This window comes from Pezoporus flaviventris, unplaced genomic scaffold (genome assembly GCF_033815535.1).
Source record: "Pezoporus flaviventris isolate CSIRO_AGI_PZ_B2104156 unplaced genomic scaffold, CSIRO_AGI_Pfla_v1 ptg000148l, whole genome shotgun sequence".
NCBI lineage: Eukaryota > Metazoa > Chordata > Aves > Psittaciformes > Psittacidae > Pezoporus > Pezoporus flaviventris.
Window position 1 is genome coordinate 1,494,090 of NW_026892696.1, and position 17,555 is coordinate 1,511,644.

General features: G+C 51.6%; 1 protein-coding gene across 4 annotated transcripts; it reads right to left on the reverse strand.

Annotated features, from left to right (window-relative positions):
- Positions 1-1,548: 1,548 nt before the first annotated feature.
- Positions 1,549-5,217, reverse strand: LOC133282961 (guanylin-like). Of its 4 annotated transcripts, none has more exons than XM_061479350.1 (3): positions 5,081-5,217; positions 3,707-3,896; positions 1,549-2,332 (listed from the first exon to the last, which is right to left on the reverse strand). In XM_061479350.1, exons 1-3 carry the CDS (start codon positions 5,153-5,155, stop codon positions 2,265-2,267), a joined length of 333 nt encoding a protein of 110 aa, XP_061335334.1. In that variant the 5' UTR covers positions 5,156-5,217; the 3' UTR covers positions 1,549-2,264. The 4 variants fall into 4 exon arrangements, 1 of the variants encoding a protein (XP_061335334.1); XR_009747739.1 differs by lacking the exons at positions 1,549-2,332; positions 5,081-5,217 and adding exons at positions 3,254-3,595; positions 4,526-4,612; XR_009747738.1 differs by lacking the exons at positions 1,549-2,332; positions 5,081-5,217 and adding exons at positions 3,254-3,598; positions 4,526-4,612.
- Positions 5,218-17,555: the final 12,338 nt, after the last annotated feature.

Sequence of the window (17,555 nt, forward strand, 5' to 3'; positions counted from 1 at the left end):
TAGCTCCTGAGATAAGTGCTAAGGCACTGGCACAGGTTGCCCAGAGAAGCTGTGGCTGCCCCATTCTGCAAGTGTTCAAGGCAAGGTCATACGGGAATTGGGGAACCTGGTCTAGTGTGAAGCATCCCTGCCCATGGCAGGGGGTTGGAACTGGATGATCTTAAGGTGCTTTCCAACACAGACCTTTCTGTGATTCTATGATGTGTTTGAGAAGCCCTAAGATAGTTCCCCACTTATTTAACTGCACAGAGCTGGTGACTATCTGGCTCTGAAAATCCTGCAATTTCATCCCATCATTTGGAGGGAATAAAAAGAAAGCTTGGAGATCAGATGAAAAAGCCCTCCTTCCCTTCTTGCCTCTTGGGATGTCCAGAGCTGGTGCTGAGACCTGATCAGATGTTGCCCTCCATCCGTCCCCTGCCCGCAGTGGTGGAACTGCAGCACCCTGTGGTGTAGAAGGTAAGGGACATCAGTCTCTTCTACCTCTTGTCACTTTCTGTCCCACACCTTCTGTGTGCCCCTTCCTGAAGCTCATTCCCAGTCCTATACCTGATGGATTCAATTATGAAGAATGTGGGAGGAGACTATGTGCCTATGTTTGCTAAAAACCTACCTTTAATATTCCGTCACGTGTTTGAACAGGTATGCACACTTTCAGAAAAGTTCTGTGATCTCAGCAGCATTTGTTCCTGGTAGGACATACATGCTTTCCATGTGGGGTTTTCTTGCTCTGCTGCCATATCTTGAATGTTTTGCTCTTAATGAGAGGTGATGGGCATAAACCCAAAGGCAGGAAGGGCCACCTGAACTTGGGGAAGAACTAATTTACTGCGAGGGTGACTGAGCACTGGGAAGGAATGCCCAGAGCGGTTGCTGTGCCTCTTTCCCTGTTGCCTTCCAATAGTTTTGTTACTGCATTTTTCTCCCCCACAGAAATTGGGCAAGTAAATGAGACTTTTGCTAGTGAAATAGTTGAAAGAAAGTTTTCAGAGTATGGTGATGTGCAATAAAACCTTCAAATCTCCTTGAAACACCAATTGCACATTCGATCTTCTTTTCCTCAGTCCATGGGTATAGATGTATGAGCTGCACTGCTTACAAATTCTGTAGAACAAATTCAAGCTGTTAAAATGGCAAACTGTTCATGGAGTTAGGAAATAGATGAAGTCTTTAGCTCCACAGGAAAGATCAAGAAATTGTTTTCGATTAACTTAACAAGCCCTGCAATTGTTTGATTGTTTTAGGTGGATGCAGCTACTAAGAAGTGTTTATTTCAGTTACGCTCCACATGGAACGGTATTTTTCCTTTCAAGAAACTACTAGTACTGGATATCTTTTCTAGAAGAAGAGCAAGTAGGCAAGCACACTGTCCCTCACCCTAACATAAAATGCCACAAACCCCAGGAAAACCATAATAAAAATACCACACACATTATTACCAGCTTTTATTTCACATACAGCATAGAAACATGGGAAGATGCTTTTTTCACAGTCTTGCCACCAATAAATAAAACACACAATGCAATGTTTAAATTTCAAAGTGATTCCAGCATAGCAGTTTGGAACTGCTGCCTGCTAAATAGAGCTGAGTGAACTTGACTGTCTGCCAAAAGATGGGGCTTCCATACTGCTACGTAGAAAGCGCTCCTGTCCTCCGGTACATTCATTTCCTAAATTTCCAACAATTAGTGACTAGGAACAGACTGGGAACTTTCTGGCTATGGAAATGTTGCTAAACACCAATAACTTGTCCCCAGGTTACTTGCTTTCTTAGAAACATACACAACCACATGCAGACCTCCAGGCAGTGAGATAGTTATCCAACACACTTGCCAGAATTGGCTGGAAAAGGTATCTTGGTGCTGTTGGGTGTTATGTGTAGGGATGGCCAAATCACAAGCAGATTTCGCTTTTAAAAAGGCTGCAGGACACTACTCAGTTTCACCCATCATGTGCCAAGTCAGACAAAAGAGTGGAAAATGAAACTGTGCTAAGACATTTTTGTTCCAGTGTGACACAAGGCGCGCAGAACCAAAATGTCCCAGATGAGGTTTCCAGGCTCCTTGTTTCCAGAACTGCACTGCTGGTGCCACTTGGTCTAACTACTTCAGGACTGCCATTGGTATGTCTACATGAGCTAGAAGCTCCAGTTTGACTGTAGTGGAGATGGAGACCAAATATCGATTTGTGTAAACACGGATTTGCAATAGGAGTGCACAAACTTCCCATTTTGACACATGTTCTTTGAACTGTTTCATCTTTGTTCAAAAGCAACCAGCGCAGGCAGCATTGGCGCAGATTTCACATAAATCAGGATCTTGGACAGCCAGGTCTGTTAGAGAGAAAAGAGGGGGTTTCAGGGAAATGGCAAGAGACTTTCTTGGCAAGCAGAGCCACACAGCAAGGGATTTGAGGACTCTTCTCTGTAGGCTTAAATGATAGGTTTAAAGTAACATAGTAAAATATAGCAAACTGTTCTAACTTGCTAGCATGTAGGGAGTAAGCAATGTCTCGCTTATGGGGGGAGTGAAAACAACTAAGGAGGCAGTAAATAAGACCAAGGATGCTAACCTTCAAGACAACAGAGACTGGAAGAGAACAAAAGCAAGGACAAAGTGCTTTCTAACTCAGCACTAGGATCATTCAGTGAACACAGTGAGGAAGACAAACAGCAACCACCAGAGACTCCCACTCAGCAGGAAAGCGCATGCGTAATTGGGATGCAAATATTATAATTAGTTTGCAAGACTTTCATGAATATGTAAATAGTTTCATAGAAAACCTGTAAATATGCATGAGTATCCTAAATACATAGCCACTGCGGGCACGGAGTGAGGGCGCTCACCTTTGCAAACTATTTGTGTGCGCACCCAGTGCTGCAATAAAGAATGCCTGCTTTCTAGAACTCCACATCAAGTCTTAGAGAGTTTCTTTGACCGCCTTTTGCAGTAACATTTCCATCAATGTTTTAGGAGTTTGAATTTTCTATGCAGTTGTTACTGGTTTAAGTAAAATTAGTTCTTGCAAAAACCTGGCCTGAAGAATGAGCTCAAGCCTGAATTCATTGGGAAAACAATGGAAATGTGGAGGCAAGAGAATAATTGGGAGGATGATTGGGATGTGGCTTGTGGAATCACAACATTCCTTACACTAGTACTATATTTTCTAAAGTGACCATTGTATTGGACAGCAGATAAAAGCAACAAAATGAAGTAAACTGTAGCAGCCTGCTCAAAACTCAGTACATGACTGATCCACCTCATTTAGATCTCACACCTCTTTTAGGCTACCTGGAAGAACACCTTCTACACTGATTAGAGAGAGCAATTAGACCCATTTGGAATTTGTAGTTTGCTACAACTGAGTGATATAACCCTGATTTTCCTGTAAGCCAGAGGATAGAGTGGGCTCTCCCACTTAAATCGTGCAAGTTAGCATGCAGCCACCTGGAGGAAGCTTTTTCCTGGTTACAGCAGCCTGATCCGTACAGGCTACAGCTAAGCTCAGCACATCAGGAACTGTACTGCAGGGTGTTCACAGCCAGTGCTGGCCATCAATCATAGGAGGGATAGAAAGGCAGCATGGACACTCTCATCTGCTTTAGAAGTGACAAGAGCAAGAATCATGTTTCCTTCCCTGCTGCTACTCAAATGTTTAAGGCTGAAATCGTGACAAAAATGGCAGCTATGCAATATGAGGAACATACTCAGCCTCTCAAAAATCATGGATGCATCTTCTCTTTTGCACACAGATTGGAATTCCTCAGGAAGATCTTCTTCATCACATGGAGAGTAGCTAGCCATTGAAAGCACAAAGCGAGGGTTAATGTGTCTGTTCTCATTCATAAGCTCCTTCAGCTTCTTCACAGACTCAAGGGAGAATTTCAAGTCTCCATCCTATGTAGACAGAACCAGAAATAAAAGACATCAGGATGTCAGCCTTAGGCAAATCTAGACCATTTCAACAATGAGCTCTCCCGAAAACTAGCCTATAAGAAAAAGACAGTGTTGAAACGAAGTCTATATAAAATCAGCGTTAACTGAAAGCAAAATAATCAGCTCTTCAAGGCAAAGACCTTTCAGAGCAGCAGTGAGACCTGGCTGGCCAGTCAAAATTTGCATTATGTGGATAGTGGCAGACTTGGTGCATTTCTCACTCCCAAGAGAGACACCTTAAAACCTGGGGTTGAAAGATACAGGCTGGTAATCTTCAGCTAGAAAAGATGGCTTGGCAATACATGGTAGAGACTTATGAACTCATGAGCTGAATGCAGGCAAATGGGAGTTTAATTTCTTCACTCTTTCTTCTAATACACCAGTGGAGAAATTCAAGAATTGGCTGGCATGTGGCAAGATCTAACCAAGCAAAAAGAGCTATTCCTTCCCACTGCACATTGTTAAGAGCTGAAATCACACACCCCAAGGTACTGTGTCAAGTTTTCTTTAATTTAAAACTCGTCCACGTGATTAATGGAACACAAATTACTGGCACCATAAATATGACACTTCTGACTCAGAGCTCATACCAAAAGCTTCAGGAGGCTGGGACAGTATTCTGGGAAGTATTACTCCATGTTTTATATTGCTAGACCCTCTGCATCTCTTAATGATCAGTGGATTCAGCTAAGCATTTCTTTCACCCTTTTTAATGATATTTGTGTAGGTCTCATCTCATAAGCTGATGAGTTTCATAAAGAACTTCCTGCCGAGAAGCAGGCAACACAAGACAATTGCTTTTGCCACATCTTGTTTACACCGTTCTGTAAAGTTAGAGGTGTTCCCAGACTAGCAGCTTCACAACACATGGGTTATGTACAAGAGAAACACAGTGCCTCAGTCAGCAAGGGATTTCAAAGCAGTGATAAGGCTGGTGAAGTTAAACTGCACCATGTTAGTAATGCACAAAGCACTTCATAGAAAGAAAAACAGAACAACAGGGAGATTAAGTTGGATATCAAGCCAGAGTAAAGCAAAACTTCAGGTCTATTACTGAAGATTCCTGCTGCATCCACAACACCTCACATGGCACCAGTACTTCATTGAACTTGCAACACCAACAAACTAAAGAGCAGAAAACTCACCTGAACGTAGACTGCCAGAGAGCTGTGCACCAGTAAGACGACTGCAAGGACTGTAAAGGAAAGAAAGCCTTTCATAGTGCTTGCAAAGTATAGCCTTTCCTAATCTGAATGTAGCGTGGTATCTATTTGAATATCTTTGCTCTTTGCTTTCTTTTTCTGTCTCTCAGACTACCTCTTTTCTTCTAAGCACTCTGACAGCCTCGCAGTCAGAGGTCTATGTTTCAGTGCAAAGCTGGACCTTTATAAAGAATTCACATAGCAATTCCTGGGTAAACCATTAAACAAAACTCTTTATTGACATATAATAAACCCTCTATAGACTATCAGTTATCTACTCCTGAGCAGAGTAAGACGTTCACACCCAAGCAGATCTGGGGGTTATGAGTCTCTCCCTCTTTGAGACACTGGCCATGACACAGGCAAGCAAAACATTCCAGCCTACAGTAAGAAAAAACACAGAGCTTGATCTAATGCAACACCTGAAACTCAGTCTTTATATCAGGGATGCACTCAGATTTCTGAGCACAGGCTGCAGAGCTCTGAAAAAGAAATTTTGAAGGGTCCCATGAGGTATTTTGGGGGTCCCAGCAGAGGTTTTGGGGGGTTTGGACTTCTGGGGGCTTCAGAGTGCAGGGGTAGAGCAGGAAGCTTGCTGGGGCTGAGGCTCTGGGGAGGGGAAGGGGCTCGAGGTGCAGGTGGTTTGAGGTGCCAGGGGTTTTCGAGGGGCAGCCCCCAGCAGGGGCCATGGAAGAGCAGAGCAGAGCTCAGTTGAAAGGGGCCTACAGCAATCCTGTAGTGCAGCTGCCTGACCAATTCAGCACCGGCCAGAAGTTCAAGCTCGTCCTTAAGGACACAGTCCTTACTGGCATTGTCCATACGGCTCTCCAGCACGCACAGCCTTGGCACACCGGGAAGCTTGTGCCAGTGTTTGAAGCCCCTCTTCCTCACATCAAGTGTGAGCCTGCCCTGGCTCCCAGGGAGATCAGCACCGCCCTCCCCACGTCCCCTCTTCAGGAGGCTGCAGAGAGCTCTGTCCTGCAGCCTGCCCGCCTGCTCCCCATGCAGCCCCTCCTCGCCTGGCCCTGCTTCCCTCGGCACTCCGTCCTGCTCGACGCCCCTCTGGCTCTTCCCCCCTGGAGGCCGTCGCTGCTCTGTCCCTCTCCCCCCCCGACCCCCGCTGCTGCTCCTCAGCCTCTCCGGCTCGCTCCTGCCCTGCTCCTCCCCGGGCTCCCCTCTCCCGCCCTTGGCCACCCCCTCTTCCTGCTCCCTGTGCCCAGGGGCCGCTGTCCCAGCAGGGCCTGGCAGCAGGAGGAGCGCCCCGGGGCCCGCTGGCAGCGGCAGTGCCAGGGCAGGGGCTGCCGGCGGCCATGTCGGTGCTGGGGCTGCGGCCCAGCTCAGGGGAGGGCCGGGGCCAGCGCTGAGGCGAGCGAGCCCCTGCGGAGATGGAGACAGCCCCGCTGTGGGCACAGGCACCGGGCACCCCGACTGCCAGAGCCCCCCGAGCTGCCCCAGCCCGGCCTGCGCCCTGCAGCCTGCCCGGGAGGAAAGGGCAGAGCACGGACAGGCAGGGAAAGAAGGGCCTGGGCTCAAGAGTTTCCCCGGCAGGACAGGGCGGAGAGCGGGAGCTGTGGTGAGGGCTGGGCCCTTGGGGCCAGCTCACCCTCTTCTGCCTCTCAGTGCCTCCAGGATCCCCCCTCCCTTTGCCCTTGCTGGCATTGGCCGCTCCATCTCTGCCCTGCAGCCCAGGGCCCTTTGTGCCTTCCATCTCTGTCCTGCTGCCCAGCCCTGGCTCTCTGACCCCCAGCTGGATCTCGCTCCCATCTCTTATTTTGGCCTCTTCCCCCTTGTCCCGCCTCCTGTCTCGCCGATTCAAAGCCCTCCCTTTTGTCACACCTTCTGTGTGCCCCTTCCTGAAGCTCATTCCCAGTCTTGTTTGAGAACAGCTGCTCTACCACGGCCCCTTAGCACAAGCGGTGTTTAGGTACAGGAGGCCTGGATGTCTCTTGGCGTGCCATGACATGAACTTTTTACAGCTCTTTACATAGCCTGGAACAAAGGGGACAGGAATTCACTGACATCCATATGAACTGACATCCATCCCATGTTCATTGACGTCCACCAACACGGCTGACCATGTGGCGATGGCAGAGCAGAGCCGCACACGGCAACATCCCCACATCAGCAGCCAAGCCAAACGCTGCTGAGGCCGCAGAGTCCCAAGTGAGGGAAACGCAAGCAGAGTCAGGAGGCGGTGCAAGAAGGGGGCTTTAGCCCAGGAGCCAAGCAGAGGAAGATGGTCCTAGGCAGCCAGAGGCTGCTGCTGGGAGGGATGAGCCAATCAGGGCTGAGCAGAGGGTCGCCAGCCAATCAGGGCGCAGTGAGGGAGCTGGATGCGGTTTCCAAGGCGACGGGCCCCATCCTCACAACAAACTCACTGGGTGCGAGGGGAGGCTGCCGTTGTGCACCCGGTGTGAGGGGATCGCAGGCTCTCGATCCGTCGGTTGCGTCCTGTGGTGCAGGCCCCATTCACAGCAGCATGGTGGCCCCGGAGAGCAGCGCTGGGAGCAGCGAGGCCCGGAAAGAAGCAAAACGAGCCTACCAGTCACTGCTGGAGCAGCTGAGCTGTAACAGCAAGCAGCACATAGATGTCCTGACCATCGTGGCCGAGGAGAACGTGCGCTTCAGCAAGCACATTGTGTCCCTGATTGAGGCACAGATCATCAAGGTTTTTATATGCCACTCGCTCCTACTTTTACCTGTACTGCTGGAGGGACCAGCTGGGGCAGCAGGAATGGGTGGCCTTAGGGGCTAGGAGGAAGGGCATAGGGGAGAGGGAGTGCTGAGGAGTACAGGAGACAGGCAGCACAAGGTGCAGGGGTTGCAGGAGGAGGAATGGCGGAGGGACAAGGAGAGAGAGGAAAGTGGGCAGGGGACTCCCAGGAGGGCGAGAGCCCTCCCTCCCTAATTGTACTAGGAGAGGGTTTGGGACTCATCCCACCGAAAGCTCTGGGAGAGCAGCATGCCTCCCGATTGAAGCCCCATGTCAGTTTCTTCTCATTACTCCAGGCTCCTCCATCACAGAAACTGCCATTCCTGTACCTGATGGACTCCATTATAAAGAATGTGGGAGGAGAATATGTGCCTGCATTTGCTGGAAACCTAACTTTAATATTTCCTCGCGTGTTTGAACAGGTATGCACTCTTTCAGAAAAGTTCTGTGATCTCGGCAGCATTTGTTCCTGGTAGGACATACATTTGGGGTTTTCTTATTCTGCTGCCATGTCTTTAATGTTTTAATGAGAGGTGATGGGCATAAACTCAAAGGCAGGAAGGCCCACCTGAATTTGGGGAAGCGCTCACGTACTGAGAGGGTGACTGAGCACTGGGATGGGGTGCCCAGAGCAGTTGTGAAGCCGCCTTCCCTGGTGGCTTCCGATAGTTATCTTCCTGTAATTTTTTCCCACAGAAATTGGGCAAGGAAAATGAGACCTTTGCTAGGGAAACAGGTGTAAGAAAGTTTTCAGAGAATGGAATCTGTGCAATAAAACCTTCAAATCGCCTTGAAACACCAATTGCACATTTGAGCTTCTTTTCCTCAGTCCATGGGTATAGATGCATGAGCTGCTCTGCTTACAAGTTCTGTAGAGCAAGGTGGTAACATGGCAAACTGTTCCTAGAGGTAGGAAAGAGATGAAATCTTTAGCTTGACAGAAAACATCAAGAAATTGTTTTCTATTCCCTTCACAAGCCCTACAATTGTCTGATTGTTTTAGGTGGATGCAGCTACTAAGAGGCGTTTATTTAAGTTACGTTCTACATGGAACGGTCTTTTTCCTGCAAAGAAACTGCTTGTACTTGACATCAGAGTGAACGTGTTAGATCCGGCTTGGCCGATTAAACCCCTGCCTGCAAACCTGGACTTTTCCAGCATCCTGGCAAAACGCAAGTTCCCAAAGAAATCAGTAAGTTTGGGTGCCTGCTGCGTGGGCAGATGCTGACACGTGTAGTTGTCATTGCCTCTCTGCTGCTGTCTGACAATTTAGCATGTTAATAATGAAGTATGTGACCTCTGTACACGGGCAAGAGGATTTTCTGAGCTGAGACTATGGGATAGGTTGGGGGTTCAGATTTCAAAACCCTCTTCCAGATTGTGGAACAATTACAAAGTCCTTGGGGTTTTGTTTCTAACTTCTCTCCAAAATGATGCCTGCTGAAGATCCTGACCTTGTATTACTGATTTTGCAGGAACACGAACGCACAACATCTGCATCTGAAAGAAAAGCCATGACAACAGAGAACTCAGAAAATCAGAGTCTAAGGCCATGTCCAGAACAGTCCCCATGTTTGCAGGCGAGGAGCTCATGTAAGAGGAGATGTGGGGGTTTCTCTCCCACTTCATCAGCTCCTAAAGTAAGGAAGGTATGTCAGACAGCCCTAAGCAGCCTCATGTCGAAGAAGGCTTTTGCAGTCCTTTGTGCACCTTGCAATCCCAAACTGGCACGGCTCACTCTGGGAAGGAGTTTGCCATGTATAAAATCATTGAGAAACTTGTACAAGTGAATGATAAAAAAGCAGGTTTCTAATTGCATTCTTACCCAAACAATTCTTGAATGCTTATTTCTGCAGGTTTGTGTCTGATCAACCTGGGCCTGAAGACCAAGGTCAGCAGAATTTCCCACAGGCCACAAGTTGTGCTCAGAACCCCGAGGGAGCTGTGGAAAATCCACACTGTTGTCCATGACACGAGTGTTTAAACCAGCTGGGGGGGCTGGTTTGAGGTGCCAGGGGTTTTCGAGGGGCAGCCCCCAGCAGGGGCCATGGAAGAGCAGAGCAGAGCAGAGCAGAGCTCAGTTGAAAGGGGCCTACAGCAATCCTGTAGTGCAGCTGCCTGACCAATTCAGCGCCGGCCAGAAGTTCAAGCTCGTCCTTAAGGACACAGTCCTTACTGGCATTGTCCATACGGCTCTCCAGCACGCACAGCCTTGGCACACCGGGAAGCTTGTGCCAGTGTTTGAAGCCCCTCTTCCTCACATCAAGTGTGAGCCTGCCCTGGCTCCCAGGGAGATCAGCACCGCCCTCCACACGTCCCCTCTTCAGGAGGCTGCAGAGAGCTCTGTCCTGCAGCCTGCCCGCCTGCTCCCCATGCAGCCCCTCCTCGCCTGGCCCTGCTTCCCTCGGCACTCCGTCCTGCTCGACGCCCCTCTGGCTCTTCCCCCCTGGAGGCCGTCGCTGCTCTGTCCCTCTCCCCCCCCGACCCCCGCTGCTGCTCCTCAGCCTCTCCGGCTCGCTCCTGCCCTGCTCCTCCCCGCGCTCCCCTCTCCCGCCCTTGGCCACCCCCTCTTCCTGCTCCCTGTGCCCAGGGGCCGCTGTCCCAGCAGGGCCTGGCAGCAGGAGGAGCGCCCCGGGGCCCGCTGGCAGCGGCAGTGCCAGGGCAGGGGCTGCCGGCGGCCATGTCGGTGCTGGGGCTGCGGCCCAGCTCAGGGGAGGGCCGGGGCCAGCGCTGAGGCGAGCGAGCCCCTGCGGAGATGGAGACAGCCCCGCTGTGGGCACAGGCACCGGGCACCCCGACTGCCAGAGCCCCCCGAGCTGCCCCAGCCCGGCCTGCGCCCTGCAGCCTGCCCGGGAGGAAAGGGCAGAGCACGGACAGGCAGGGAAAGAAGGGCCTGGGCTCAAGAGTTTCCCCGGCAGGACAGGGCGTAGAGCGGGAGCTGTGGTGAGGGCCGGGCCCTTGGGGCCAGCTCTCCCTCTTCTGCCTCTCAGTGCCTCCAGGATCCCCCCTCCCTTTGCCCTTGCTGGCATTGGCCGCTCCATCTCTGCCCTGCAGCCCAGGGCCCTTTGTGCCTTCCATCTCTGTCCTGCTGCCCAGCCCTGGCTCTCTGACCCCCAGCTGGATCTCGCTCCCATCTCTTATTTTGGCCTCTTCCTCCTTGTCCCGCCTCCTGTCTCGCCACTTCAAAGCCCTTCCTTTTTTCCAAGGAAGTTTGAAGATGGGCTCTGGGAAATGGCAGAGAACCCTGCTCTTTTGTGGTTGTCTTGTGATGTTCTGTGAACTTTGGCAAGCGAGGGGAAGAGTGCTTGGAAGACCCTCTTGTTGGACAGTAACGTGTTCCTACAGTGTGCCTGTCTTCACCTTATGGTGCAGCTTTCCTGCATGAAGCATAATTTTGCTGACCTATGAGGTTCCCTTGTCCCGGTAGATGTCACAGGTGTTCTCTGGCTCCACAATTCCTCCTGCTTCATCCCATCGTTCGGAAGGAGTAAAAAGAAAGCTTGGAGCTTGGAAGAAGGAGCCCTCCTTTCCTTCTTGCCTATGGGGATGCCCAGAGGTAGTCCCGAGAGCTGATCAGAGGCTGCCCTCCACCCATCCCCTGCCCAGGCTGGTTGGACAGCAGCTCCCTATGGTGTAGAAGGTAAGGGACATCAGTCTCAAGAGGTGCTCTCTTCTACCTCTTGTCACTTCTGTCCCAAACCTTCTGTGTGCCCCTTCCTGAAGCTCATTCCCAGTCTTGTTTGAGAACAGCTGCTCTACCACGGCCCTTTAGCACAAGCGGTGTTTAGGTACAGGAGGCCTGGATGTCTCTTGGCGTGCCATGACATGAACTTTTTACAGCTCTTTACATAGCCTGGAACAAAGGGGACAGGAATTCACTGACATCCATATGAACTGACATCCATCCCATGTTCATTGACGTCCACCAACACGGCTGACCATGTGGCGATGGCAGAGCAGAGCCGCACACAGCAACATCCCCACAGCACCAGCCAAGCCAAACGCTGGTGAGGCCACAGAGTCCCAAGTGAGGGCTTGGAGGAAAGGCCGGATTGCGCAAGGGAGCCAGGGAAGGTCAGGGCCGAGAGGGAAAGGTGCAGGGAGAGGCAGAGCAGTTGAGGAGGGAAACGCAAGCAGAGTCAGGAGGCGGTGCAAGAAGGGGGCTTTAGCCCAGGAGCCAAGCAGAGGAAGATGGTCCTAGGCAGCCAGAGGCTGCTGCTGGGAGGGATGAGCCAATCAGGGCTGAGCAGAGGGTCGCCAGCCAATCAGGGCGCAGTGAGGGAACTGGATGCGGTTTCCAAGGCGACGGGCCCCATCCTCACAACAAACTCACTGGGTGCGAGGGGAGGCTGCCGTTGTGCACCCGGTGTGTGAGAATCGAAGGCTCTCTCTCGTTGGGTTGTGTCCTGGTGCGGGCCCTGTTCAGAGAAGCATGGTGGCCCCGGAGAGCAGCGCTGGGAGCAGCAAGGCCTGGCAAGATGTGTGCCACAAATACCGGTCACTGCTGAAGCAGCTGACCTACAACAGCAAGCGGCGCATCAGTGTGCTGACCGTCGTGGGCAAGGAGAACGTGCGCTTCAGCAAGCACATTGTGTCCCTGATTGAGGCACAGATCATCAAGGTTTTTATATGCCACTCACTCCTTCTTTTGCCCATACTGCTGGAGGGACCAGCTGGGGCAGCAGGAATGGGTGGCCTTAGGGGCTAGAAGGCCATAGGGGAGATGAAGTGCTGAGGAGTACAGGAGACAGGCAGCACAAGGTCAGGGGTTGCAGGAGGAGGAATGTAGGAGGGACAAGGAGAGGCAGCAAAGTGGGCAGGGGACTCCCAGGAGGGCAAGAGCCCTCCCTCCCTGCTCGTACTAGGAGAGGGTTTGGGACTCATCCCACCAAAAGCTCTGGGAAAGCAGCATGTCTCACGACTGAAGCCCCATGTCAGTTTCTTCTCATTACTCCAGGCTCCTCCATCACAGAAATTGCCAGTCCTGTACCTGATGGATTCAATTATCAAGAACGTGGGAGGAGAATATGTGCTTTCATTTGCTAAAAACCTAACTTTTAATATTCCCTCGCGTGTTTGAAGAGGTATGCACACTTTCAGAAAAGTTCTGTAATCTCAGTATCATTTGTTCCTGGTAGGACATACATGCTTTCCATTTTCTTGTTCTGCTGGAATAGAATGGTATTTTTCCTTTGAAGAAACTACTTGTACCAGATATCAGAGTCAACACATTAGATCCTGCTTGGCCAATTGAACCTCTGCCCTCAAACCTGGATTTTTCCAGCATCCTTGCGAAACGCAAGTTTCCAAAGAAATCAGTAAGTTTGTGTGCCTGTGGAATATGTAGAAAAACTGATGCTGTCATGAGAACATGTGCCTGAGTGATGTATTTTGCAGTATTACTTTGTATTACTGATTTTGCTGGAACACGAAAGCACAACAGAATCTTAAATAACAGCGATGACTACAGAGAGCTCAGAAAATCAGAGTGTAAAACAAGGGGGTCTAAGTCCGAGTCCCAAACGGTCACAGTCATCATGTACACAGGAGAGGAGCTCACTTAAGAGGAGATGTCGGAGTTTATCTCCCAGTTCATCACCTCCTAAAATAAGGAAGGTATGTCAAATAGGCCCTAAGCAGCCTCATGCTGAAGAAGGCTTATGCAGTCCTTTGTGGACCTTTCAACACCAAACTGGCATGGTTCACTCTGGGAAGGAGTTTGCCGTGTATAAAATCATTGAGAAACTTGTACATGAATTTCAAGGAAAAACAAGCACAAAGGAGGGTTCTTCCACAAGAGACATTGCTCCAGTCTCCACTGGACAGCTTCAAAGACAGAGTGGGAGGGCTGAACTTACACCTCCTCCTGGAGTAATGAATTTGAACCTGGTTTTGCAAGGACCAAGTGGAGCATCCTATGACTGGGCCAACAACCACATGGAGGGCAGGGACAACCATGGTAACAGGACTGTATGGATTAGATGGCCTGGCACATCAGAGCCACAGAAGCATAAGGCTCTAGTAGACACCCCAGCAGTGCACCCTAATAGCATCCAGGGTCACAATCTATTTGTGTTTCTGCAGTGACAGCGACATCCCAACTCAAATAAGCCTGGCTGGGAAGAAGTGCCAAAAGCATCCCACTGTGACTGGCCCAGAGGCATTTCAAGCACCAAAAAGGGTACCTCTGTCCTTTTGGCATAGCTGCTTTAGAGACAAGGGAAATGAAGCAGCTCTCTACCTTGCCTGCTCTCTCTGCTGGGTGGTTGATGAAGCTGAAACAACAACAAGTGCCAATCACAACCACAACAGGGCTAAGGAGAGATCAGCAGCACTCTCTCACCCTTCCATGGCAGCCATACACCCACCACTGCGCTGATACCTCGTGGCACCCATCTCCGCTGCTCCGCATCTGAGCATCTGAACCTGACTCCTTTTGACCACCAACCACATCAAGGAAGCAGGAACTTTGATCAAACTGGACAAGGGCAGCGGTGATGGCATCGCAATCAGCTTCAGCATCCAAGAGACCACCACCACACACCATCCATCTTTCCTGGCCAGAGACACTCATGACAGATGGAGCCCCAGGTCATGGACTGAAGGAACCCTACCAGCCGGGGTCCCAAAAGCCACTGACATGTTAGTAGTGCCCAAAGCACTTCATAGAAAGAAAAACAGAACAGGGAGATTAAGTTGGATATCAAGCCAGAGCACATCAAAACTTCAGGTCTATTACTTAAGATTCCTGCTGCATCCACAACACCTCACATGGCACCAGTACTTCATTGAACTTGCAACACCAACAAACTAAAGAGCAGAAAACTCTCCTGAATGTAGACTGCCAGAGAGCTGTGCACCAGTAAGACGACTGCAAGGACTGTAAAGGAAAGAAAGCCTTTCATAGTGCTTGCAAAGTATAGCCTTTCCTAATCTGAATGTAGCGTGGTATCTATTTGAGTATCTTTGCTCTTTGCTTTCTTTTTCTGTCTCTCAGACTACCTCTTTTCTTCTAAGCACTCTGACAGCCTCACAGTCAGAGGTCTATGTTTCAGTGCAAAGCTGGACCTTTATAAAGAATTCACATAGCAATTCCTGGGTAATCCATTAAACCAAACTCTTTATTGACATATAATAAACCCTCTGTAGGCTATCAGTTATCTACTCCTGAGCAGAGTAGGACGTTCACACCCAAGCAGATCTGGGGGTTATGAGTCTCTCCCTCTTTGAGACACTGGCCATGACACAGGCAAGCAAAACATTCCAGCCTACAGCAAGAAAAACCACAGAGCTTGATCTAATGCAACACCTGAAACTCAGTCTTTATATCAGGGATGCACTCAGGTTTCTGAGCACAGGCTGCAGAGCTCTGAAAAAGAGAAATTTTGAAGGAGATCAAAAACCAAAAAGCCTTGCACTGCTCGCTTGCCAGTCAGTGCCCTCTTTGGGGGATTCCAGGTACTAAGAAAGCAGCAACGGCCAAGGAAGGTAAACACAGGCTGTGCCGGCGTATGACCCGCTCTAAAATGTCACCTTGCTTGTGCTTTTTGCTACAACTCATTAAACTGGCCGTATTAAAAGGCACAGGGACTGTCCTTAAGGAGGCTGCAATGAATTGCATTACCCCTCTCTGGGGAGCTCTCTCAGTCTCCCCAGAGCCCAGCTTCACCAGTGAAAACTTCCAATCCCTGCTCCCATGCCTGAGGTTCCAGGACAGAAACCTGGTGCTGGGCATCACCTGCAAATGGTGAGCTCTGGAATGGTGCCACCAAAACGGCAATCCGCCATGGAACTAGTCACCTAAAACTCCATCTGTGTATTGCCTCTCTGCTGAGAGCTTTCGGGGATGCTGGAGAACAGCTCTCAGAGGGCAAACATCCAGCCCCTGCTCCCACACTTGAAGCTGCCAAACACAGAAAGCTGTTGCTATGCGTAACCTGCCCATAGCAAGGGCAGGAACAACCCCACCAACACGGCAATGCACCCTTGATTAGCCACCTAAAACTCCATCTGCGTCCAGCATCTGTGTGCTTTCACTTGCACTAATTAAGGTCCCCCTCCTAGGGACCCGTGTGGGGAGCCTGAAGAGCTCCGGTGCCGAGGCCTTGACCTGGATGTTGCAGATGGTGACGTCTGTAATGGATGCAACTGCAAAAGAGTTGGTTCCGGCTCATGACTATGAGCCACAACAAAGTGTGATTTTGACAGACTGTAGTTGATAAAGTAGATATATTTTTGCCATGGTGGCTGCTCAGCTGCAAGAGGCAGGAAAACCAAAGGATGCAGCGGTTCTGTGACCTTCATGTTTGGCACCTGAGGCCAACACTCTTGGTGAGGACAACAGGGAGATCAAGAGAACCTGCACGGCCCCACAGGTAAGCAACAACACAGCTGGCATAAAGCCCTCTGTTTTTCAAACGGAATAAAAACAGGGCCCTCAGGGTGCAGGGGTTTTCCTGGCAGCCAGCTGGGTTTGGGACTCCCAGGGTGCTTTGGGCGTGCAGGGAGAGGGGGCAGAGGTGCTTTGAGAGGGTCCCATGAGGTATTTTGGGGGTCTCAGCAGAGGCTTTGGGGGGTTTGGCCCTCTGGGGGCTTCAGGGTGCAGGGGTAGAGCAGGAAGCTTGCTGGGGCTGAGGCTCTGGGGAAGGGAAGGGGCTCGAGGTGCAGGTGGTTTGAGGTGCCAGGGGTTTTCGAGGGGCAGCCCCCAGCAGGGGCCATGGAAGAGCAGAGCAGAGCAGAGCAGAGCTCAGTTGAAAGGGGCCTACAGCAATCCTGTAGTGCAGCTGCCTGACCAATTCAGCGCCGGCCAGAAGTTCAAGCTCGTCCTTAAGGACACAGTCCTTACTGGCATTGTCCATACGGCTCTCCAGCACGCACAGCCTTGGCACACCGGGAAGCTTGTGCCAGTGTTTGAAGCCCCTCTTCCTCACATCAAGTGTGAGCCTGCCCTGGCTCCCAGGGAGATCAGCACCGCCCTCCACACGTCCCCTCTTCAGGAGGCTGCAGAGAGCTCTGTCCTGCAGCCTGCCCCCCTGCTCCCCATGCAGCCCCTCCTCGCCTGGCCCTGCTTCCCTCGGCACTCCGTCCTGCTCGACGCCCCTCTGGCTCTTCCCCCCTGGAGGCCGTCGCTGCTCTGTCCCTCTCCCCCCCCGACCCCCGCTGCTGCTCCTCAGCCTCTCCGGCTCGCTCCTGCCCTGCTCCTCCCCGCGCTCCCCTCTCCCGCCCTTGGCCACCCCCTCTTCCTGCTCCCTGTGCCCAGGGGCCGCTGTCCCAGCAGGGCCTGGCAGCAGGAGGAGCGCCCCGGGGCCCGCTGGCAGCGGCAGTGCCAGGGCAGGGGCTGCCGGCGGCCATGTCGGTGCTGGGGCTGCGGCCCAGCTCAGGGGAGGGCCGGGGCCAGCGCTGAGGCGAGCGAGCCCCTGCGGAGATGGAGACAGCCCCGCTGTGGGCACAGGCACCGGGCACCCCGACTGCCAGAGCCCCCCGAGCTGCCCCAGCCCGGCCTGCGCCCTGCAGCCTGCCCGGGAGGAAAGGGCAGAGCACGGACAGGCAGGGAAAGAAGGGCCTGGGCTCAAGAGTTTCCCCGGCAGGACAGGGCGTAGAGCGGGAGCTGTGGTGAGGGCCGGGCCCTTGGGGCCAGCTCACCCTCTTCTGCCTCTCAGTGCCTCCAGGATCCCCCCTCCCTTTGCCCTTGCTGGCATTGGCCGC